Genomic DNA, 23,558 nt, shown 5'->3' with positions numbered 1-23,558 from the left:
CGCAGCAAAGTTCGTAATGGAAGAGATTTAATATTTAGGGTACATCACCGGTAACGACATAATTTGTACTGATTTCGATAAGGAGCGTTTCATTTTCGAATTTCCGCGACCAAAATCCATCAAACATATATTGGGGTACTTTAGCGGACATAACAAATCCATCAAATAAATATGATATATAGTCCCTAGAAGATAGCCCAAAATCGAGACTTTGAAGTCCCTACTTCGCGACACCGATTGGCTCCAGTCCATTTTAAAACAAATCTTATAGGGAAAATTGTTAAAATGTTTGGAAAAATTAAATTTATATTTCTTTGAACATCTACAGCTCTTTCAGACTCAAAAAATATTTCGAAAATTGTAAATATTACGGAAAAAATCGTAGGTATCATTTGCTTTTATCTTTGTGAATAGGCTTTCTTATGGTCTTTTTCTACTCTTGTGTTATTCTATTATTATTTCTTGTCCTGGCTTATGAATAAAAATATTCTTCTACTCCTAATCTACGTGCAAATAAAACTTTTGTTTTCTTTAAAAGGGACTCTTTCAGTCTAGAACGTAAAAAAAAGGGTCTTTGGAAATTTCTTTCTGGACACCTTTATTAGATATTGACATGAAACTTTTTTTAACATATAATTATATAAAGAATTATACAAAAGAAATTATCACTCTTTTTCCAAAATATAGAGGGCCTGAGTGTAATTACGCGGTATTTCTAGCGATTAAATTATTTGAAATAATAAAAATTTGTCTTTCCTATTCGGTAGTGTTAATTTATTGGTCTTGCAAATACCGATATTTCGGGAACCACTTGCTTCCTTCATCAGTGCTACCAAGTCTGACTTATTAGCACTAATGAAGGATGATTGACAAGGAAAGGGAAGAAAAGGTTCTTACACCGCAATTCAGCAGAAAATTCGGAAAATCGATTAAAAAAAAATGGCGGCATTTTGAAAAATTGACCCCATTTTTGGTCCTTTTTTATCGCAAATTTGTTTTTTTATGGAAAATTCTTAAATTTTCTGTTGAATTACTATGTCCGAGACATACATAAATATGTTCACGAAATTTGGTAATTTGGTGATGATTGAAGATATTTTCCTTTTTATTAGCTAAAAGTATTATGTAATGTAAATACGTATTTCGGGAACCAACTGTCCCCTTTTTCAGTGTTTTATCTTTTGAAATTTTTTTTGCTATTTGGGTTTTTTAAAGCTATTCCTATAACTATGATAACTTAGTCATGCATTTTTCTCCTAGCCCTTCCTAAAAGTTCCACCAAGGTGGAAAAATAGTTGCGCATGTCCGTGTTTCAACTTTTTTGGAGGGAAATAGGAAAACGGGCAGTGGAAAACAAAAGAGAAGTCATTACCAGACTTAACGAGGCGGGGGGGGGGGATACAAAGTGATGAAATACTAGTATCTTTCGACATAAAAGCAGTCCTATGCTTGTTCGAAGAATGGATCATGACACACGAAAACTCATTCCAAAGGAGGAAGAAGTCTAAACTGTATAGAAAACTGGCGTTCACATGCATGAGTGAATCCTATTTCAGATTCAGGAAGAATGGCCAACCCCTCGCACCGCTGCTATGCGAGGTATTTATGGAGAACCTGGAGAATGAACTCGAGAAATCTGGGGCACTCCCGAGATTTTGAATCAGATATGTGGATGATGTATTGGCAATCATCAAAAGGGAAGAAGCAGGAACGATCCTCGAGGAACTCAACCGGACGAACAGGAATATCGAGTTCACCGTGAAGATCGAAAAGGAAGGGGAGATACGGTTCTTGGACTTAAAAATAATCCGGGAAATGATTCACACAATGGTCACAACACCGCTCAACGAGGAGAGAAGAAATAAAGAAATGAACTACATTCTGGAAACAGACAAGAAAAACGGATACAACAGGCACCTCATCGAAAAGAAACTACGTCAGACCTCAAGACAGTAACTTGCAACACTCCTCCAGTCGAGCACAGAACCTAGGCAATGGATAACATTAACCTACTCGGGTCGGACGCAGAACATCAAAAAGCGGCTACACAAAAGTGTATTCCGGATCACCTCGACCAGCAGACAATACCTACTTAGGGCCCGGTTACAATCAGTCAAGGACAAAAAAGAGTGTACTGAAAGGGCCAATATTTTGAAGTTAATGAATGACATTAGAAAATTAGACTCCTAGGAGAGCCTCCACATCTCGAAAATTACCCTTGAAAAATGACTAAACTTTTAGGAAGGACTAGGAGAAAAAAGCAAAATTAAGTTACCACTACAGGAATACCTTTAAAAAACCCAAATTGTAAAGAAAAATTTCAGAAGATAAAACACTGAAGAAGGGGACAGTTGGTCCCTGAAATACGTATTTGTTTACATTACATAATACTTTTAGCCAATAAAAAGGAAAATATCTGCAAAGGCAAATCTTTCACTTCCTAATTCAAACCATTCGAATTTCATTAAAATATTTCGGGACATGATTTTTAAGACTATAAACAGTCAGGAAATGTAAAAAAAAAACATCTATTTTTTTAAATTTCTAGTCTGAAATACTCCCTTAATGAATATGTAATCTTGTGCCGTTCTTCTTCTATCCTATTACATTACGGTATATCTAATATTACTAATTAAATCACTGGTTCGATGTCAAATTGTATAGATTTAGTTCGTATATTAACCATGAATAAAAGTTATTTTGAAAAATACTATTGTCCATGGTAGACTTTCGGTATTTGGTGCTCCGAGTGAAGTTCCCTTCAGAGCAAAATAGTACTTGTTAGCCAACTGAAACGATAGGCTTATTACCGTGTTAGAATTCATTTGATCTGATTGCATTCAAATCGGTGATATCAAAGTCTTTATTGAACTTTGATTTACGCAACTGTGTTGTTAGCGTTGAAGCAAATATTCCTCTTCTCACTATGTCCATTTTTATATCATTTTACACTTGTAGGCCTGACGAGAGAGGAGGATTCCTCCGGGCTAGGAGTTCTTTCGGGAGCCCAAAAAATAAGTTTGGATGAAAAACAGGGATCCATATAATTTTCTCCACAGAATAGTAAAATTTCCACCCCGGGATCTGTTTTCCGCAATATTTTCACCCCGAGCCGGGATTTTCTATCTACGGCCTGTACGCTTCATGCATATTCAGAAGTAACTGAACTGCCTGTTATCCAAAGATATTGGAAGGACGAGAAGTCTAGCTCGTTAACAGCATACACTCGTCAGGCACTACCTCACCTTTTTTTTTTTTTTTGAGGAGGTGGAAATCTTCAAAAGACACTGGTCTGGACACACCAGCGTGTGGGTTTTTTTCCCACTAAAACCACCCCCGACTCCCTCCCTGCCCCGCGGAACCACCATAAGGTATTACATCACGGGGCCGAGTCAGCTCACTCTAGCTTAATCCCATTTCTTCTATACGCGGCGCACGTGACCGCGCTTTTCTCCTTTCCTCTGCCTTTCGCAATTTATCTTGAATAGATGCGACCATGGAGTTGACCGCATTCCAATTCTCTTGATGTGTTAGCATTTTCGGCACCGGATTTTCTGGTACCAGCACCTCTCCTAGAGTCTCCTCTAGATTCCTCCTTTCTTCCACAAATCTCGGACAGTGGAAGAATACATGCTCCGGGTCCTCTGGGACTCCATCACAATTTGGACAGTCGGGTGAGGTCTCCAATTTAAACCTGTGAAGATATTGGAGATATCCTCCGTGTCCCGTGAGAAGCTGGGTGAGATTATAATTAATCTCACCGTGTCGTCTCTCCAACCACTCCTTGATGGCAGGAATGAGCCTGTGAGTCCACCGACCCTTTCCCGAGCGTTCCCACCGCTCTTGCCATCTATTTATGGATCTCTCCCTCTCAGCGTTCTTCGTCTGGAATAAGGGAGAGATTGACTTCGCATGGTATATATTCGCCATCTCATCTGCCAAGATGTCAATCGGCATCATTCCAGAGATGGCGAATGCTGCATTATCTGAAACAGTCCTGAAGGCAGAGCATACCCTCAGAGCTGTCCTCCTGTAGACTGCATTCAATTTGCTAGTATTAACTGACATCCGCAATGCCTCGCTTCAAACTGGGGTCGCATAGAGCATGATTGAGGTCACCACCCTGGCTATAAGCAACCTAGAGGTATGCGGTGGCCCTCCCACGTTCGGCATCATCCTCGCCAGGGCCATACTAGCAGTGGATGATTTATCACAAACATACTGTACGGGTTGCTTATAGCTGAGCTTCCTGCCTATCATCACCCCCAAGTATTTGATGATCGGCTGATATGATTCCCGATTCTAACACAGGCGTAATTTCTCTTCCGGCGCTTCGTGATGAGGACCGCTTCTGTTTTTTCCTCCGCAAGCATCAAACCAGAGCTCTCCAACCAGCATTTGACAGCACTGATTGCCTCACTTGAGTATAACTCAGCATCTTCGAGATGCTTTGCGACAACAACCAGTGCTATGTCATCAGCGTAACCCACCACTATGGCTTCCTCCGGAAGGGGAAGATTAAGTACATCGTTGTACATGATGTTCCACAGTAGTGGGCCCAATACGGAGCCCTGTGGGACACCGGCGGAAACAACATACTCCTAGGGTCCGTCATCAGTGTCATACCAGAGCCTCCTTTCAGTTAAGTAACTATCGACGATAGCAGCGAGATAGGCGGGAATACCAACCTTCGCTAGGGATTTGCGTATTCCATTCCAATTGACCGAATTGAATGCATTTTTCACGTCCAGGGTTACTACCACGCAATATTTGCTAGTACTACCCTTTCCGTGAATTGCATCTTCGGCCAAGCCAGTAACCAATTTGATGGCATCAATGGTTGATCTGGCTTTTCGGAACCCATACTGCCGATCTGAAAGGCCGCCTTGGCTCTCAACAATCGGGAGTAATCTATTATAGATTACCCGCTCCAACATTTTCCCCACCATATCCAAAAGACATATGGGTCGGTATGACGATGGTTCACTTGGAGGTTTACCTGGTTTAGGCAGAAGTACCAACTTCTGTCGCTTCCAAGCCGCCGGAAATATTCCTTCGGACATGCATGCTTCGAACAACTCAGCGAACATGTCCGGCCTGGATTTCACGGGAAGCTTAAGGGCCTTATTCGGTACTCCGTCCAGGCCCGGCGCTTTATTGTCTCCTATTCTACCGCAGATCTCCAGCAGTTCGTCTCTGGTGACTGGAGGAATTGCCGTCACATTCAGAGGTGGTTGGAATATGTCGGTGCTCTCCTCTTGCTGGGGGAATAACCCCTGGATGATTTTCAACAAGAGGGTGGGACACGTGATCTGCGGAGAGGAGCGGCCACTGAATCGTCTCATCACTATTCTATAAGTACTCCCCCACTCTGAGCAGAGCTCCTTAAAGCATTTCGCCTTGCTTCGCTGGATGGCGAGCTTGAGGGTTTTGCGGGCTGCCTTATAGGCGCACTCTTTCTGCCCCTGATCGACTCTACCTACCGCCCTCTGAGCCGCTCTTCTGGCTCGGTGGCAGGCTGATCGAAGACCGGTCAGTTCATCATTCCACCAGTAGTTTGGTCTTCTACTGGGGAATGAGCACCTCCTAGGCATAGACGCGTTACATGCTTTCGCGATGCATTGAGCCAGATGGACGGCTCTTTCCGTAGAGGCGCCTGCTTTATCAGGTTGATCTAACCACACCTGTATGAAGGTCTGCTCATCCAAAGATTTTGCAAACCAGCCTGAAACCTTTTTCGGTTTCAGGCATGATAGCTCTTTGCCCTATGGCTCGACACATGTCTCAAAGAAGATTGCTTGGTGATCGCTGTGGGTGTAGCGTTCGCTGACGCACCAGGACATACCACGCGCTAGGGAAGGGCTGATAAAGGTCAGGTCTACAACTGAGCCTGACCCCCCTTTCTGAAAGGTGTTTACAGCACCTTCGTTAGCCAAAACCATATCCATCTGCGCAAAAGCCTCTAATAGACTGCGCCCCTTAGCATTTGATTCTCTGCTACCCCACTCTAGGGCCCAAGCATTGAAATCACCAGCAATCACCTTTGGACTTTGTCCCCTTGCGTCGAGAACAAGATTATCAAGCATTTGCTCGAATTCAGGCAGTGTCAAACTTGGCGGGGCGTAGCAGCTGTATACATATACACCACTTATTTTCGCCCACACAAAGCCCTGGCTGCCTGACTTGCAGTACATTGTATGGCCTGTCAACCACAAGCCCATATTGCCGCTCCACCAGTCGAATCTGTGACCCATACGCCACCGTGACGATTTCTATACGGTTCACTTATGATGGCAACTTCCATCTTAGATTCGAACGTGGTCTGCTCAAGTAAATCCTGAGCGACCCTGCAATGATTGAGGTTTATTTGAATAAATCTCATTTTCTCATTGCAGTGAGCGCCTTCCTAAATTCCGGACATTTGCCACTTCCGGCAATATGCCGGTTATTCTGTCCCTCTTTTGCTTCGTACAATAGGCATTTGGGGTCCCTATTGCACTCTCTGGCAATATGGCCTTTCTCCCCACACCTTCTGCATCGATCGGACCGATCAATGCTGCTGGTGCATGCCTTCGCAAAGTGCCCAAACATGAGGCATTTAAAGCACCTCTTTAGTGAAGTTTGCTCCCTTAAACGGCAGACAACCCATCCAATCCGAACCCTTCCGGCAGCTAACGACATCTACGCTGCCTCCACTGGTACTCGTATGGTGGCCGTTTGAGTGCCACCATAGGCTTCCCATAGACCGACAACAGACTCCTCTGTAAGTTCTTTCAACTTGAATTGCTCCTTCAGAGCAGTGCAAATTTCTCCTTTCGATGTAACTTCATCGAGATCCTTACATTGTATGTAGATCTCATGTTTTTGGGCACGCACTGCGGCATTCTCCCCAAGTGAGTTTTTCACTTGAGTGCGAAAGTCATCAGTTTTGCCCACGCTGGATCTTTTCAGCTCGAACATGAGATCCCCTTTCGGGGTTCTTCGGATTCTGTTCACATTTCCGCTCAGATCTTTTAGGTCGGGATCTACCTCACCTAGATTGCTGGAAACAGTATACACCCTGTATATCAACTGAAGGGTGCCACTCGCTTATCTTGTAGAATCGTAAGACTCATCAAGGATATGCAACACATTAGGGAGACCAACAGCAATATCACTTCGAAAACGAAAAGCTAAAGCGATTCAACAAAATGATGGAAGGAAGGAAAGAGGAAAGTCCGATTTAAAAGCTCAGCTTCACTCAGAGGGGGCATCCATTGTTATTATATTGTAAATTGTTTCTTGTAAATATTTGTCGAAGTTGTTTAATCCACGAACATTTCGTCAAAAATGAAGTCCCGGATTACATACCAACTTAATTCTGCATGAGGTGCATCATACACATCTTACACTTTTATTAAACTTTAATTCAGTAAACAACTAAAACCAATACCCATTTTTTTACAGATTGCCTTCAATGTAGCCGTTATATGGATCGCAATATTCTTATTTTTGTGCAAAGGCCTTAAATCATTTGGGAAGGTTGTGCTAGGTTTAACATTATTGCCCCTAGTCATTTTCATAGTGATTTGCTGTAAATTTTTATACCTCGTGGACTTCTCAACCGTGCAGGTAAGAGAACTGAGTTGAAAGCGCCTAATTCAATTCAAAATGTTTTTTTTTTTTACTTCTATTCCAGCATATATTTTCTGCCAACGATTTTGAAGATTTTTTGGTCAATTCGAAGAGTTGGATTGCAGCGGCCCAAGAAATCTTTTTGACATGGGGGCTACTGGGTCCATCCGTTATAGCGATGTCGGCCAAATCAGCAGAGAAAAGCGAAGGAAAAACCATTCTACGACGAGACGCTATTATAGTGGTGCTATTAACGTTATTCGGATTATCAATAGCAGCGTTGTTTGGATATGCGTGCATACAAATATTGCAAAATAACAATTACATCTATTTGCCAGGATCTTTTGGTAAGATCTCAATTTTGTCTCGGTGTTGGGTTTATTCATTTTTTAAAATATTCACACGGACAACTTGCCATTCACATTTACTTCCAGAATACACAGACACCTACACTTTTCTTTACTCCTTACAAGTCCCAGTGCCACCAGACCGAATTGGTGTACCAGCCAAATGGGCGCCACACTACTCATCAGTAATTGGAGAATACTATCGCAGAACAACATCCCCACCCTTTCGCGAAAGCGGCTTCCAGGCTTTACGACTGATCACTGAACTGTTCCCCGCCACGGTAGCCGTTGCAACCCAAGAATATATTTCGCCGGTCTGGACCCTAATGACCTATTTGATGTTCCTCATATTCGGCCTAGGACAAATGTGTGCTATGTGGAAACCTATATCCAGCATTTTGGGCAATTCGACAAGTTCTGTTCTCCTAAGCTGTGTAGTTGGACTCTTGCTTGGCATACCGTTCGCAACTGAAATGGGAATGTCCATTATGCATTATTTGGACTATATTATTGGAGGCGCCTGGTTCCTACTAATCTTGTGGACTGCTCAAATCTTTGGTGTGTTTTTAATTCGCGGACGCCCATACAACGGAGATCTATTGGTGAATGATTTAAGGATGGCCAGTTCAATGTCTGCTTTCTTGGCACTCTCTTGGAATGTATTACTGCCAATAGGACTAGTGACCTTGGCCATCATACAGTATAAAATAACTTTATCCAGTCAACTATTTAATTGGCGGGGAAAATCGTACTTCTCACTTTGGAGTCGGAAAGTTGGTGGATTGATACAGATCGGATTCTTGCTCATAGTTCCAGTAACTGCCATCATCCAAATTTATAGATATCTGAGCAATGGACCACCTGATATATTCGACGTAATTTGTTGCCACCAGTGAATATGTGGAATATATGGAAACTATTTAATTGTTTTTAATTTTAGCGTATTCAACTTTTATATCGGCCATCAATGACACCAAGTCAAGAGCGACGAAGAAATCGACCACATATAGAAAGACTGACGAGTCAGCAGCAAAGCACTTTAGGACTGACAGTAACGAATATCGAAGCACAACAAATCCAAGACGATGCCCCACCTAAGTACACACCTCCGCCGTCGTATACAACGGCTACTGGTGCACGCCTGGCTAAAATGCTAAGACAAAGCATCAGAAGAAGTGTCCGACGGTAAGTTTAATTGTTGTCAATGTTCTGACTTTGAGATTTTGCCACAAATGGATGGTGGATATGTACTTTCATATCGCTTTGCTTACGAATCTGGGAATGTGGGCTAGATTCTTGGCACCAGTCGAGGCCTTTCATTTGATACCCTACACGACTATACTCGGTGAAAAAAGTATACATCCCCCTTTTGCATGTAGGGGGACCGCCCTTAAACTCAACGTGGAACTATGTTGCTCCCTGCATGCAATGTAATTCACAGGTCCTACTTTCCTACCAAATTTCGTACAAATACGAGTAACCGTTTCTGAGATATAAGGTGTGACAGACGGACGGGCCTGTGAGGAGTTGCCAGATCACCCATTAGGTGCAACCCCGGCTTGCGAATTGGAGCATACCTATTGATGTGTATATATGTGTTCATGTAATTTCATGGAAAGGATACCCAGAAAATAAAACCAACATGGAAGAAGAGAGAAGGAGGAAACTTACTGTGCACGTATTCGGAACCCAGTACCGGCGGCCTTTGGCAGTGAGCAAGCAGGCTCCCGGTCGTAAATATCCCTAAAGCGGTTTCGACCCCCACCGCATTTGTCCAAGAAGGACGACCACAGAAGGTACTTCTAGACCAAGAAATTGACCCATTCAGGAGAAGCTCCTCGATTCTTCGATCTCCACCAATGCCAAAGAAAGCACGTTAAATGCTACGAGTGAAGGTGCATTAGGCCTTGACCCGGAGGAACTACCTTTCAAGCAGCTTGGAGCAAAAATAGTTTAACTGTCCGAGTTCATCAAGGACAAGCACAACCTGCACCAAGCTATTAAAAACATGGTGAGAACCATTAGGGTCCTCTATAATAGGTCACAAGAAGGGGAAAGAGGTCCCAAGGAAAAGCCGAAACCTGCCTTTCTAACAATGTCACAAGCGAATAGTCTGGGGGAAAGACAGTGATCTTCTAGGGAATCAGCAGTCGCCTAAGAGGAAAAAAGTACACCTGCAGTTTCCAAGAACGCAACTAACAGTACGGAAAGTGAAAAGACCTGTGCCCAAGTGCGAGTGTCAACAATCGAAGAGAAACCCAAGGGCAACGAAAATGATGGATGGACGAAGGTCGTTAATAAAAAGGCAAAGAAGAAAACAAAAGTGTAAATTCGCTCAGAGGAAATTGTTACCTCGAGTAAGGGAAATTTGTCATACGCGCAAATTCTAAAAAATGTTAAATCCGACCTCGACCTAAAAGAGCTGGGTGGAAATTTCAGCAAGATCCGAACGATCCAAAAAGGCGTTCTCATGTTTGAGTTGAAAAAATTCAGCTTTGACAAAGGCTTTCGCACCCAACTGAAGTACTCTCGCTTGGGGAGAATATTACAGTTTGGGCCTAAAAGTATGAGATCTACAGACAGTGCAAGGATCTTTACGAAGTGACATCCAGAGAAGAAGTATGCGCTGCCTTAAAAGAACAATCTAGGTTGGAGGAACTGGAAGAAGAATCCATGGTTAGCTTGAGAAAAGCCTATGGTGATACTCAAACCGCCATAATGCTACTTGTGCAGGCAGCGCAGAAATTATTGTCGGCCGGAAAGTTTCGAATTGGATGGGTTGTCTGCCGCCTGCGAGAGCAGGTTTCATTAAAGAGATTTTCAAGTGCCTATAACACTGAAGAAGGGGACAGTTGGTCCCCAAAATATGTATTGGTATATATTACCAAATACTTTTAGCTAATAAAAAGGAAAACTATCTTTCATTTTAAGGCCATATTGCCAAGGTGTGCAATAGGGACCCCAAATGCCTATTGTGCGAAGGAAAGGAAGGAAGGGTTAACCGGCATGTTGCCAGAATTATGGAAGACTGCAATGAAAAAATGAGGATTATTCAAATCAACTTCAATTGCTGCAAGGTCGCTGAAGACATACTTGTATGAGTCACACACAATATAGGCGTGCAGTCGCCAAGCTATACAATGCTCCATGAATCAGTCGGCCAGTGGTTTCGTGTGGACGAAAATAAGGGATGTGTACGTGTACAGCTACTACGCCCCACTCAGTCTAATATTGTCTAAATTTTTGAAGACATGTTGGACAAAATGATTGCCGGTGACTTCAACGGTTGTGCCCTCGAGTGGGGAAGCAGGGAGAGTAGCGCCAGGAGCTGGAGGCTTTTGGCCAGTTGGATTTAGTTCTGATTAATGAAGGTGATGCAAGCACTTTTCGCAAAGGGGGGTTTTCTTTAATCGTAGACCTGACTTGACCTTTGGTAGCGCTGCACTGGGACGTGGTGTGTCCTGGCAAGTTAGCGAGGACTACACGGGGAAAGTGTAACTAGGCCAACCTAGTAAGGCAGGCGGTCCACGGAGAGAGCTCCCCATGTCATACAAGGCATCGCAAAAGCATGTGACGCGTCCATGCCTAGGAGGTGCTCATTCCCCAGTAGAATACCCAACTACTGGTGGAATAGTGAACTGGCCAGCCTTCGACCAGTCTGCCACCGAGCCAGACGAACGGCTCAGAGGACGGTATTTAGGAGTGATCAGGGACAAAAAAGGCATGTTTACAAGGTAGCCCGCAAAAACCTCAAGTTTGCCATCCAGCGGAGCAAGAGAGAATATTTAAGGAGCTCTGCTCGGAAGCGAATGTAAATCCGTGGGAGAGCACCTATAGAATTGTAATAATAATAATCGTTGGCGCAACAATCCATATTGGATCAAGGCCTTGAAGTGTGTTAGAGCACTTCATTCAAGACCGAATTGTAAGCTGTTGGATATCTGCGGCAGAATAGGTGAGAACAAAATTCCGGGCCTGGACGGCATACCGAGCAAAGCCCTTAAGCTCGCCGTAAAATTCAGACCGGACCTGTTCGCTGAATTGTTCAAAGCATGCATGTCCGAGGGGATATTCTCTGTAGCATGGAAGCGGCAGAAGCTGGTACTGTCTAAGGCTGGTAAACCTCCAGCTGAACCGTCTTATAGACCCATATGTCTTCTAGACACTATGGGGAAAACGTTGAAGCGGGTAATTGACAACAGATTACTCCCGATCATCTGGAGCCACGCAAGCCTTTCAGATCGGCAGTATGGGTTCGTAAAACCAGATCAGCCATGTATACCATGAAAGTGGTTACTGACTTGGCCGAAAATGCAATTTACGGAAGGAGCAATACCAGCAAATGTTGCGTGATGGTGACCCTGGACGTCAGAAATGCACTCAAATCGGCCAATTGGAATTTTGTACGAAAGTGTCTGGCAACGATTGGTGTTCCCACGTATCTCTCAGCTATTGTCGATAGCTACCTGCGAGAAGGGACGCGACCCAAGGAACACATTGTCTCCCTAAGCGTCGGAAGCGAAGTTACGCCCGAATTAGAATCGGCAATCACAACATCACTTCCAAACGGAGCATCCAATACCTGGGAGTAATGATATATACGAGTCTTAAGCAACACTTGCAATATGCTTCCACAAGGGATGCACGGCGGGTATAGCCCTGACAAGGTTAATGCCGAACGTCTAAACTGACAAAATTAATGCCTCCATTTGACATTCTTGTTCGGAATTTCAAATTTATGGCGTGCTGCAAACAAGCATGGATGTAACGGCCTATGCAATTCATTGGCTTAAGAATGATAAGTCACGATGAGCCGATGGAATTACAGCGGGACTGGATAAATATGGGAGCGACCGACTATGCCAAACGGGTCAGCTTATGCTTATTATTCGAGAGAACGAATCAATGTCTGACATTCGCTACCATTCGGTAGCGAGGCATTATCTGTATCACGTTGCTGATTACCATTTATAAGATATTATCCACTATCTTGCTAGGTCGGAATAGCATCAGTTCACATCAAATAGGCTTCACTCCAGAACGCTTAGCTACGTTCGAAAGGAAAATCTTCCGAAAACTGTTTGATCTTCTACAGGAGAACGGACGATTCTGTAGCCTATATAATAATAAAATTGACGAACGACCGTTTGATTGTGGATAAAATCCGGGCATGTCTTTTCCCCTTTTTAATATCAAATCGACAGTTGTAGTTATGTTTACATTATTCAAACTTGTTATTTGTGCATTGCAGAAAACAATATTACGTTTAGCTTAGATTTCGTGTGTATTAATGATTCCTTTAACGTTTGCTTCATAGGATTTTAGGAGAACCGAGTCGTCCACGACCATCCATCACAACAACATCACATGCTAATGCATCAGCTGCATCTTCCCCGCCTCATGATTCTAGTCTTCCGCCTGAATACTCCACCGTTCTCACCAATCCTTCGGGTGATGAATGCCAGTCGACGCAACAAAGCATGGGCCCACGGGCTCTTTACAACAGCCATACAAATCGAACTCTCTCCCTAGAGCGCAGAACATCTCAGCGATCGGGCCATCGCAGGAGCACGAGTACAGCCACTTCCGCTAGTAGTAGACGAAACACCCAAACGTTCACTGCATTTGACGTGGCCCAAGTCTTACGTTCTTCCTCCCACCATCATCCAAGGCACGAACGTAGTGCTTCCGCTATAACAACCATGGACAACATTCTCAAATCATCATCTTTGCGACATAGCAAGAAAACTACATCTAGATCAGTAGAGAACTTGGTTTTGAATGCTGCTCCACTGGGCGAGAGCAATGCAATGGCGCGGAACCCAACATCCCCGGACAGTAATGAAAGCACTTCTGTGATTTGATTCAATCAAATTATATTACTAGCTGTAGATTCTATGTAAAGAAATGCACTCAACGACAGGAATCTAATTCGTAGGGTTCAGAAACGTTATCAGACACGAACTAGAAAGTATTTCACGTATCGCCCAGCGATGCCATAGCTGACGTGTGTCCGGTAAGGAATCAGACCCGAATTAGATTACTAAATATAGATCTAGACCTGCACATACATATATTTGCAAATAAAATACAATCCTTGACTTATACTGTAACTACTGCAATCATATCCCGTCCATAATAGTAAGTGTTCAGCTGGGCATGAAATACGATTAAGAATTCCCGCTTCCAAAACACACCTAGAAACTAGTTTTCCTATCTTATCTTATTTTAGAAATGACTATTATTGTAATGTATTTGTATTTTATTTGAATTCTATAACGTGTTTATTATATTTCAATGTATTAATCTAAGAGTAAAGATGTAGGATGAATGCCTGTAGAATGCAAGTTATAGTGTTGATTCGCGTATATTTGAAATTTATTTAAATAAAACAAAACAAACAAAGATTGATTCGCTTCCTTTTGAAATTGTTGCCTTTCCTGTGATAGGTTTGCTATACTTTAGCATATTCTCCACCCTTTCCCCTTTTTTCAAAAAATAACCCAATTGTAACGACAAAATGTGGATGGCCTCAAGACCTTTCTGAGTGGCCAGAGACGACCAAGAGCAGAGAGCTACCCCAAAACCTAAAAACAAAACAAAAGAAAGTTGGCGTTATTGTCTGTAAAGGTCCGCCTACAAATACTGAAACTCCACCGAAGTGCTCCGTCAACACGGGTTAGCTAGTCCTATGCTGGCCAAGCTCAGGAATGTGTTACGTACGCAACACCTTTAGCCCCAGCTTGGGCGCCAACAATGTTACGATAAAAGTTCAGCGTTGCATCACTTTGGCACCGGAATTGTTACCAAGGTTGTCAATCAACCAAAATCCAATAAAAGGTTTGCCAGGCGTGAACACCGACTGCGCGAGATAATATATAGAACCGGACGGCACGTGCTGGAGCTAACTCGAATGCTAGCAGTTCGGCGGATGTGGGCCGGGGTTTTTGGTTTTCACATATTATCTCCCTGTCAGGACACAGAGATTCTATCGCGCGCCACTAAACCCATCCGCGGTAAACTAGTCTATTAGAGACGTAAAATCTTGAGGGGTAGTGATATCACCGAAAATGCCAAACGGCCTTATAAGTAAAAGGACTAACTCACAAAAAAAATATCACGCGGGAGGAATGGACGGGTAAGGATCAGCTCTGAGCCGATTCGGACATCTACGCGACAAGTGGCCCCCGTTGTTGTGGAATCATATTTATTTGAAAACATATTTGACAGTTGAATGTATACCCAATACAGTTGTAGTAAACTTATACATTTAATGGTTAGTTCACACTGTTACATTTCTCCTTCCTTCAGTAATTTTACATCTCTTCGACTAGTCTCTTGGGTCGATTTCTTAGCCGTTGGCTTCGCCGTACTGGATGTTCAATTTGTTGTGCTTCGGTGTGTTGTCCTTGTTCACTCATGTTTCCGTTTTCATGCGACGGTATAGCGGGCTGCATAGACTGCTGATGTTCCTGTTCATCATTTGCTGTCGGGCTTGCAGATTGGTAATGGAAACTGTTTCGCTTAAAATCTGAAACATCCCGGAAGTCGATTGATGGTGGTATTACCCTCCGTTCTCGGATATGATCTGCATGTCGTCTTCTTTCTACACCGTCCTTTGTTCGAACACGGTAGGAATATCGATTTGTTCTTTCGACTATGTTGGCTGGTTCCCACATTTTCTCGATGTCTGTCTTTACGAATACTGGTTGTGCTGGTTGGAACTCTCTGTTAGACTGCTCTGCTTGAAGATTTTGTTTTACATGTTTAAAATGCAACTCTCGCCGTACATTAGGCTTCAGATTGTCAAATAAAGTTCGCAGGCGTCGACCTAGCAAAAATTCAGATGGTGCCTTCCCTGTAAAGGAGTGTGGTGTGTTTCGATATGTAAATAGAAATGTGCGCAAGCACTGACGTTGTGATAAACCATCATATTCACTGGCTTTCATACGCTCCTTGAATGTTCGTACGAATCGTTCGGCTAGTCCGTTGGTTTTCGGATGGTACGGTGAAGACGTTACATGTTTTATTCCATGACTTTGACAATAATTTCGAAACTCTTCTGACGTAAATTGACTACCATTATCCGACACGATAATTTCCGGATAACCAAATGTTATAAACTTCTCCTCTAGGAATTCGCACAAAGTTCTTGTGGTGGCAGCATAAAGTACATCTGCTTCTACCCACTTTGATAAAGCATCAACAAGCACAATCCACATTTTTCCTTCGAAGGGACCTGCAAAGTCCACATGCAGTCGTTGCCAACAATGCTCTGGCAGGGACCAAAAGTAGATTGGCAGTTCAGATTGTTTTGGGCGTTGCCGTTGACATGCCATCCATGATTTCACTGTATGTTCCACGTCCTTGTCGATGTTCGGCCACCATACATAGTACCTCGCTGACGCACGCATAGAGCCAATGCCTGGATGCCCTCTATGAAGATGCCTCAATGTTACTTCTTGAAGATTATCGGGCACGATAATTCGTCCTTGCCACATCAAAATACCGTTTTCGTATGATAGTTCCTCCCGTTTGTCGTAGTATGGTTTCAGCTCGTTGTTGATACACTTCGTGTCTGGCCAGTGACGCTCAATTAACTCAATTACTCGTCGTAATATTAGGTTATGTTTCGTCTGCTTCCTAAGTTCCTGTTCTGTTAGTACAATATCATCAAGCTTCCGTGTTTGAATTACCGCATAAATTTTATGAATCTTCTGCGCTTCCTCCGAAATTGCTTCATGTGCGTTTGGTAAGCGTGATAAGCAATCAGCTAGAATATTGTATTTGCCTTGACGATACTGTATATCGTAATTGTATGCACCTAACATTAGTGCCCATCTCGTCAGACGGTTGTTTACGATTTTTTGCAAATTTCGTTTGTCTCCCAACAGGTGTTGAAGCGGCTTGTGATCCGTAATTAATGTAAACTTTGTCCCACGTAAATATGGATCAAATTTCTTCACGGCGAAAAATATTGCTAATGCCTCCTTGTCAATGGTAGCGTATTTTTGTTCTGCTTCGTTGAATTTTCGTGACGCGTAGGCGATAGTTAACTCGTTGTTAGCCTCGTCCTGATGATATAAAACAGCACCAAGGCCTACATCGGATGCGTCTGTTGCCAAATAAAGCGGTTTTGTGTGATCGTAAGGAGTTAGATGACGGGCGCTAGCTGTTAATGCATGTAGTTCGGAACATGCTCCATGTAAGTTGGGTATGAATTTTTCGTAAAAATTGACCAATCCCAGAAAGGATCGTAACTCCTTCTTGTTAGTGGGTATTGCAGCATTTTTGATTGCTATCAGCTTGTCTTCCACTGGATAGATCCCTTTTCGGTTGAATTGATGGCCCAAATAGTCGATACTGTCTTGAAAAAAGCTACATTTGTTCTTTTCGATACGAAAACCAGCTTCACGCAGACGTTTAAAAACTTCTCTTAATGATCTTAGATGGCTATCTTCATCTGGACCTGTAATGCCTATGTCGTCGAAGTAGATTGCAACGTTGGGTATGCCAGCAAGTAGATTTTCCATATAATTTTGAAATGTTCCGGGTGCACTCGATATACCAGGAGTCATTATACTGAAAATACCCTTTTTGTGTGGATATGATTAGGTATTTTCTTGACTCTGGACTAATCTCGAATTGTAGATAGGCATCGCGTAGATCTAATTTCGTGTACTTCTCACCCTTGGCACGCTGCTGACGGATGTTTTCGAATGTTGGTACTGGATGTCGTATTGTTACTAGTGCTGGATTCAGTGTAACACGAAAATCACCACAAATACGTATATTTCCGTTTCGTTTAACCACGTTGACAGTGGGTGTTGCCCATTCGATCGGTGTTTCGTTGGGGTCAACAGGTGAGATAATTCCAAGCTGCTGTAACCTTTCAAGTTCGAATTCCACGCTTTTTTGAATTCCGAATCGGACTGGCCTGGCTGGAATATGTATTGGTGTTGCTGTTTCCTTTACGTGAATTTTAACTTGGTAGTTATTTATTTTTCCCAGTCCTTCTTCGAATAGCTGCTTGTTCTCTTCCAATATGTCATTTAACTTCTGATGCAGTGGTATCGTTGTCGGCTGCACGTGGTTGTTGACACGATCTACGTTGTACACTGGTTCGGGCAGTGGCAAATTGAAGGCTTCATTCCACTCTAAGCCAAATAACATTGGATTCGCGTTGTCCACCACGACTACTTTCAAAGATCGCGGTCGCTTGTTCAGCGTCACTGTCACTGTAGCTTCCCCTTGGCAAGGTAAATCGAAATTGCCATAAGCCCGTAGTTTTGGCTTCCCTTTAAGCGTTGGTGATCCGATCTGTTTCCAAAAATCTGTACTTATAATGGAAACTGACGCGCCCGGATCCCAATCCATCGTACACGTGACACCGTTTATCTTAACGTCAATGTTTCTTTTCTTAGCAATGGCACTCATTACTTTAAAAACTTGCTCACAACTCGAAATAGATGTATCACTATTTTTTACGTTGTAAATACGCTGTTGTTTCTTTTTGTCTCTCGCGATCAATTTAGCTCTGCCTTTTCTTATACAGCACGACCCGTAATGTCCACGTTTGCCACACGCTTCACAATTGTGATTCACCGCCTTGCAGTTGTCTTTTGAATGTTTTTCGCGCGCACCACATCTTAAACATTGTTCTTCCGACAAAATTCGGATCCGCTTACCGATTTTCGAACGACGTTTTACTATCTTTTTCACTTCCGCGCATTCACTTTCTACAATGTCTTTTTCCGCCAACTCTCTTGATAGCGCTATTTTGAAAACTTCCGCGAACGACACTTCGTTTTCTATGCCTTCAATATCATCGAATGTTTTTAGCTCTGGCCACCTTTGTTTCAATTCCACTTCAAGTCGGGGATGGTTGAGACCCGTTGCAAACCGATCACGTAATTGACGTTCTAGCATGTCGCCGTCGTAGCCACAATCGCGACTTATGTCTTTTAGCCTGTTCGCGTAAGATTCGAATGACTCATCTTTTTTCCCCACACAATTCCAAAAGTTCGTTAGAGCTTTGAAGCGCGTGGTTTTCCGTTCAAAAAGCTTCACGAATTTTTCCGCGATTTCCGTGTAAGTCAGGTTTTCAAATTTTTTCTTTGCGTCCGCAAATGCAATTTTTAGTTCACGATAGGTTTCCGGCTTTAGACATGATACGAATAATTCTCTTTTCGAACTTATATCATCCGCGATTTCCCACATGTGGCACTGGGCTTCAAAATAATCTACGAAAACACTAGCCGTTGTAACGCCATCATATTTCTCACATTTAAAGTCTTTTAGGATGTTTTGTTTTTTTACCTCTGTAGAGATGTTTTCTCTACCAACCGTCACGGTGGCGAAATTTTCAAGAATTTTTAGGATGACGGTTTGTTGCTCCGCCTGCACACGTAAAAATTCGGCAAACTGTGTGGCGTCCATATTTAACTCGCGCTCGGAAAAACGAAAAACACGACCGTCCTCGTCGCCAGTATGTTGTGGAATCATATTTATTTGAGAACATATTTGACAGTTGAATGTATACCCAATACAGTTGTAGTAAACTTATACATTTAATGGTTAGTTCACACTGTTACACCCGTCTCCCTTTCATGCTCATGGAGGATCGTTCGCCCCCCTGCCACTTTAAAATTAAGGGGGGGGGGGGCGGAAGGGCTAGATCTTCTCAGCGAACAATTTTCAATGTTATCTACCTTTTTTGTTCGATTTATCTGCAATTAAAAAAAAATATATGAAATTAATAAAGGGTTTTTAAAGACTCCCTCGTCATGGTAGTACTACTATTCTTTTTGTATCTTAATCCAACATCCCGAAAAGTTTGTAAGGGCAATATCTATGGTAGAAAAAGAAGACGAGGCAAATCCTGCCTGAAATGGAACAACGACGTAGGCCAGGACGCCAGACAGCTCTTAAGGATATCGAATTGGTGGACCTCGGCACAAAACCGGAATGTCAGGAGTTCCTTATTAAGACAGGCCTAGACTGAATAGAGATTGTTGCGCCGTTGATGAAGATGAATCCAACATATAGTTAGTGCTAGTGTTTTATGAGTGTCGTGAAGGGGTTGCATTGATTCAGTCGAAATCAGGCATCCATCCAACAAAGAATTATATTCCAACTTTCAATAAATCGTTGTTGTATTAATAACGGGTTTTGCGTTTTCATAAGTTTGCAGTATCCTACACATATTCGACGATTATGATAGATCCGTTGATCCTATTTCACATTTGAAAAACTAAACAACTAGGCATCTTAGTAGAATCTTATTACTATGAATATTTCACAGAGTTAAGAATTAAAAAATCTGACTAAAGTCCGACTAATTGCTATGATCTCCAATCGATCATGTGCTTGCAAAGCTATTACTCATGCAATTTTTTTTCTTTTTTTCATTTCCATTAATAGAAGCACGTGTATAGCTCATACTTCTTCAATACATTCTAATGATATGAGTGGATATAGGAGGATCAGGTCGATCATCCTAGGTGGCCGACAACGACCTAGAGGGCAGAGCTATCCCAAAAATCTAAACAAATTGGCTAAGTTGACCGTGAATATCCGCTCGCAAAGATTGAAGCTCCATCAAAGTGCTCGGTCGACACGTTCTTGCACGCCTCTGTGCTAGCCCGGCTAGCTCAGTCGGTAGAGCATGAGACTCTTAATCTCAGGGTCGTGGGTTCGGGCCCTACGTTGGGCGCCATTTGTAATGATAAGAGTGGATGTAGGAGGATCAGGTCGATCATCCTAAGTGGCCGACAACGACCTAGAGGGCAGAGCTATCCCAAAAATCTAAACAAATTGGCTAAGTTGACCGTGAAGGTCCGCCCGCAAGGATTGAAGCTCCATCAAAGTGCTCGGTCAACACGTTCTTGCACGACTACAAAATAACGTGTCTATTCCGATGCGTGGGCCCGCACCGGATTCCAAAATAGACATTAATAGGGACATCCTCAAAATGATAAACTGGCCTGAGGATGTCGAGGAAGGGTGGGAACCTCAGGGGCCGCGCCTCATACAAGATCTGAGGCGGAAGAGGCAATAATTGAGACGGTGATCCGTCGTGGATCTTCCCCTCCTTGATCGCGGCACTCGGGTCCGGAGACTTACGGCTCCACGCGCGCGGTTGAGCCGTTTTTTTTTCTTTTCTATTTTCCAATTTTAGTTCGCGTTCCGTTTATCATTCGATAGGCCGTCGCGAAGTCCCTTTTAATGTCTATTTTGGAATCCGGTGCGGGCCCACGCATCGGAATAGACACGTTATTTTGTAGTAATGAAGCGTGAGGGATCAAAGCGCTCATAGGACCCCCCCACATCCCCGAGCCTGGCTAGCACAGAGGCGTGCAGGAACGTGTCGACCGAGCACTTTGATGGAGCTTCAATCTTTGTGGGCGAACCTTCACAGTCAACTTAGCCAATTTGTTTAGATTTCTGGGATAGCTCTGCCCTCTAGGTCGTTATCGGCCACTCAAGATGATCGACCTGATCTTCCTATCCACTCCTATCATTACAACATATCCTTTCTTATCCTTATTTTACTGTCTTTGGACTCTTTTTACGTCGTATTCTTATTCTAGTAACCTTAGTTCCGCAAGCCACAGATGATCAGCAACTCATTGAACTGGAACGAACTGTAGATTTAGACGTTGCAATCTAAGGACAGAAGGACTGCCTGCAGCTAGTACTGATTAGGGCCCATTATTTGCCAGTTCACGGCCATCACATACATACATAAGTACATACATGCATTGATATTGGCACAGATTCAATTCTTCCATCACAAGAATACAACAACCGATCCAAGCGCATATCCAATCACGCAAAACACCACCATCGCAATGAAATTAAGATTCGGATCGCGACCTCGCGCTTACAAAACACCTCACCACACTGTCAACGGCCATCGTTCTTTTTCTTCCGCCTTCCTCCCAAGACCCAATTCCCCAACCATGTAGCGCGGCAAAGCAGAGTAGGGAAGCCACCGCTGTAAATTTCTCTTTGGTGGTCAAAGCATGAAGATTCAAATTTTAAATTTCAAATTGGAATATTCAAACTTCGAAAGCGGCCAGGAAAATTATATTGACGTAACAAACGTTGGGTGGTCCTTAAACTTCAATCCCTTATGTGTAATTTAACAAAATTTCGTGTGTCCTTAACCGATGCACACAAAAGAACAAAAAAAATTACGACTCGACCGCCCGCATAGAGCCGTCAAACTCCGAACCGAGCGCCGCGATCGAAAGGGAATTTCCACGACGAATCATATCCTCAATGGATAGTTCTCCTGCCTCAGGCGGGATCTTTGAAGTTCCCTCCCTACCTTGGCATCCTCAGACCATTATATTGGAGGGGAAGAGGAAGAGTCAAATCAAGAAAGATTTAACTGAAATTCCAATTCACAATTCCAAAAGCAAACCTCATAAAATAGAAAAATGAAGTAGAAAGGAATGAAAAAATGAAAATATAATAAAAATACCAGAAATAAAGGAGAATCTCCCCTCGAAGCGAACGCTGAGACACAACTGCGCAGAGCTGGTGATGACGATTTCGGCGAATACAGATCCATTTAGCGGTGCTATCATCATTCGAATAATCAATTCTTCACTGTTTATATAAATTTGGCAATAAACAAGCTCGGTCAGCTAAAAATGCACCCATAGTCACGATGGGATCGGAAGATTAGGGCACTTTGGTGGGTCCTCCAGAGTCTTGAAGCGTGTTAGAGCACTAATTTGACTCAGATACTCATTCACAGCTGAGCCAATTGGTATCCGATGTCAAATTAAGATACAAATCCCACTGCCGCCATTTTCCTGTCAAACGCCTGAACTGGATGCGGTCGAGAGGCTTTCAAAACAGCATCTAGCATATGCAGCCATCGTTATTTCGTTCGATCTTTTTTTCGTTTACTATCGACTTCGATGTTCAGACTAACTTTTGGCAAGTGAATTTTAGTGAGCGCGAATTACGTGGCCATACCACCGTGGACATCTCTCTCACAATTTTTCCACGATCGATGCAACCTTATATCGATCGCGGATATTTTCATTTCAGATGTTATGAAAGCATGTAATGCCACTAATTCAAAGCAACATTTTCGTCTCCATTACCGCGAAAAGCGGCTCATTGTCTTTTATAGTCAGCCAACACTCACAATCATACAGGGCGACAGGGCGGACGACATTCCGGTAAATTTTAAATTTTAAACGTTCTTTGATACGTCGGTCACAAAAAACACCAGTTGTGGAACGCCACTTCGTGCAGGTGGCGCTAATGTGTGAAGCAATTTCATAACACAGTTCTTCATTGGCTGATAGCATTGCCCCGAGATATTTAAATCACTCAGTTCTGGGCAGGTCACTGCCGCTGGCAGTGATAGTGCCTATTTCATGGGAATTAGTCGACAAAAATTCAGTTTTATTCAGATTCAATCTGAGACCGCATTGCATGAGGCGATCATTGCATTTTTGAACAAGTTGCTCGAGATCATTGTTGCTATGAGAAGGAAAACGTAATCTACATAAAGCTGGATGTCTCGCGTGGCAGTCTCCATAACAAGAACAAAGAGAAGTTGCTAGAGGA

The 23,558-nt window shown here is 43.0% G+C and overlaps 2 protein-coding genes and 1 non-coding gene across 3 annotated transcripts in view; 2 read left to right on the top strand and 1 right to left on the bottom strand.

Annotated features, from left to right (window-relative positions):
* The window catches only part of LOC119654515, a 118,617-nt gene extending 104,245 nt beyond the window's left edge, over positions 1 to 14,372 (top strand). Inside the window, exons 5-9 of the mRNA XM_038059953.1 lie at positions 7,447 to 7,611; positions 7,679 to 7,961; positions 8,049 to 8,836; positions 8,902 to 9,146; positions 13,279 to 14,372. Of these exons, the coding sequence (XP_037915881.1) occupies positions 7,447 to 7,611; positions 7,679 to 7,961; positions 8,049 to 8,836; positions 8,902 to 9,146; positions 13,279 to 13,825 (2,028 nt within the window). The 3' untranslated portion in view covers positions 13,826 to 14,372. The remainder of the gene's footprint in view (positions 1 to 7,446; positions 7,612 to 7,678; positions 7,962 to 8,048; positions 8,837 to 8,901; positions 9,147 to 13,278) is intronic.
* A 905-nt stretch (positions 14,373 to 15,277) lies between these two features.
* On the bottom strand, positions 15,278 to 18,890 carry LOC119654155 (uncharacterized protein K02A2.6-like). The gene is made up of 2 exons (XM_038059318.1): positions 17,644 to 18,890; positions 15,278 to 17,543 (listed from the first exon to the last, which is right to left on the bottom strand). The coding sequence occupies exons 1-2, from the start codon at positions 18,888 to 18,890 to the stop codon at positions 15,278 to 15,280; spliced, it is 3,513 nt and encodes a 1,170-aa protein (XP_037915246.1).
* Positions 18,891 to 20,603: 1,713 nt separating this feature from the next.
* Trnak-cuu lies at positions 20,604 to 20,676 on the top strand. Its single transcript has one exon. It is a non-coding gene; the product is annotated as a tRNA-Lys (tRNA).
* The last annotated feature ends 2,882 nt before the right edge of the window (positions 20,677 to 23,558 follow it).

Source organism: Hermetia illucens, chromosome 4, assembly GCF_905115235.1.
Source record: "Hermetia illucens chromosome 4, iHerIll2.2.curated.20191125, whole genome shotgun sequence".
Classification (NCBI taxonomy): domain Eukaryota; kingdom Metazoa; phylum Arthropoda; class Insecta; order Diptera; family Stratiomyidae; genus Hermetia; species Hermetia illucens.
This window is presented reverse-complemented; position numbering and strand designations above follow the sequence as displayed.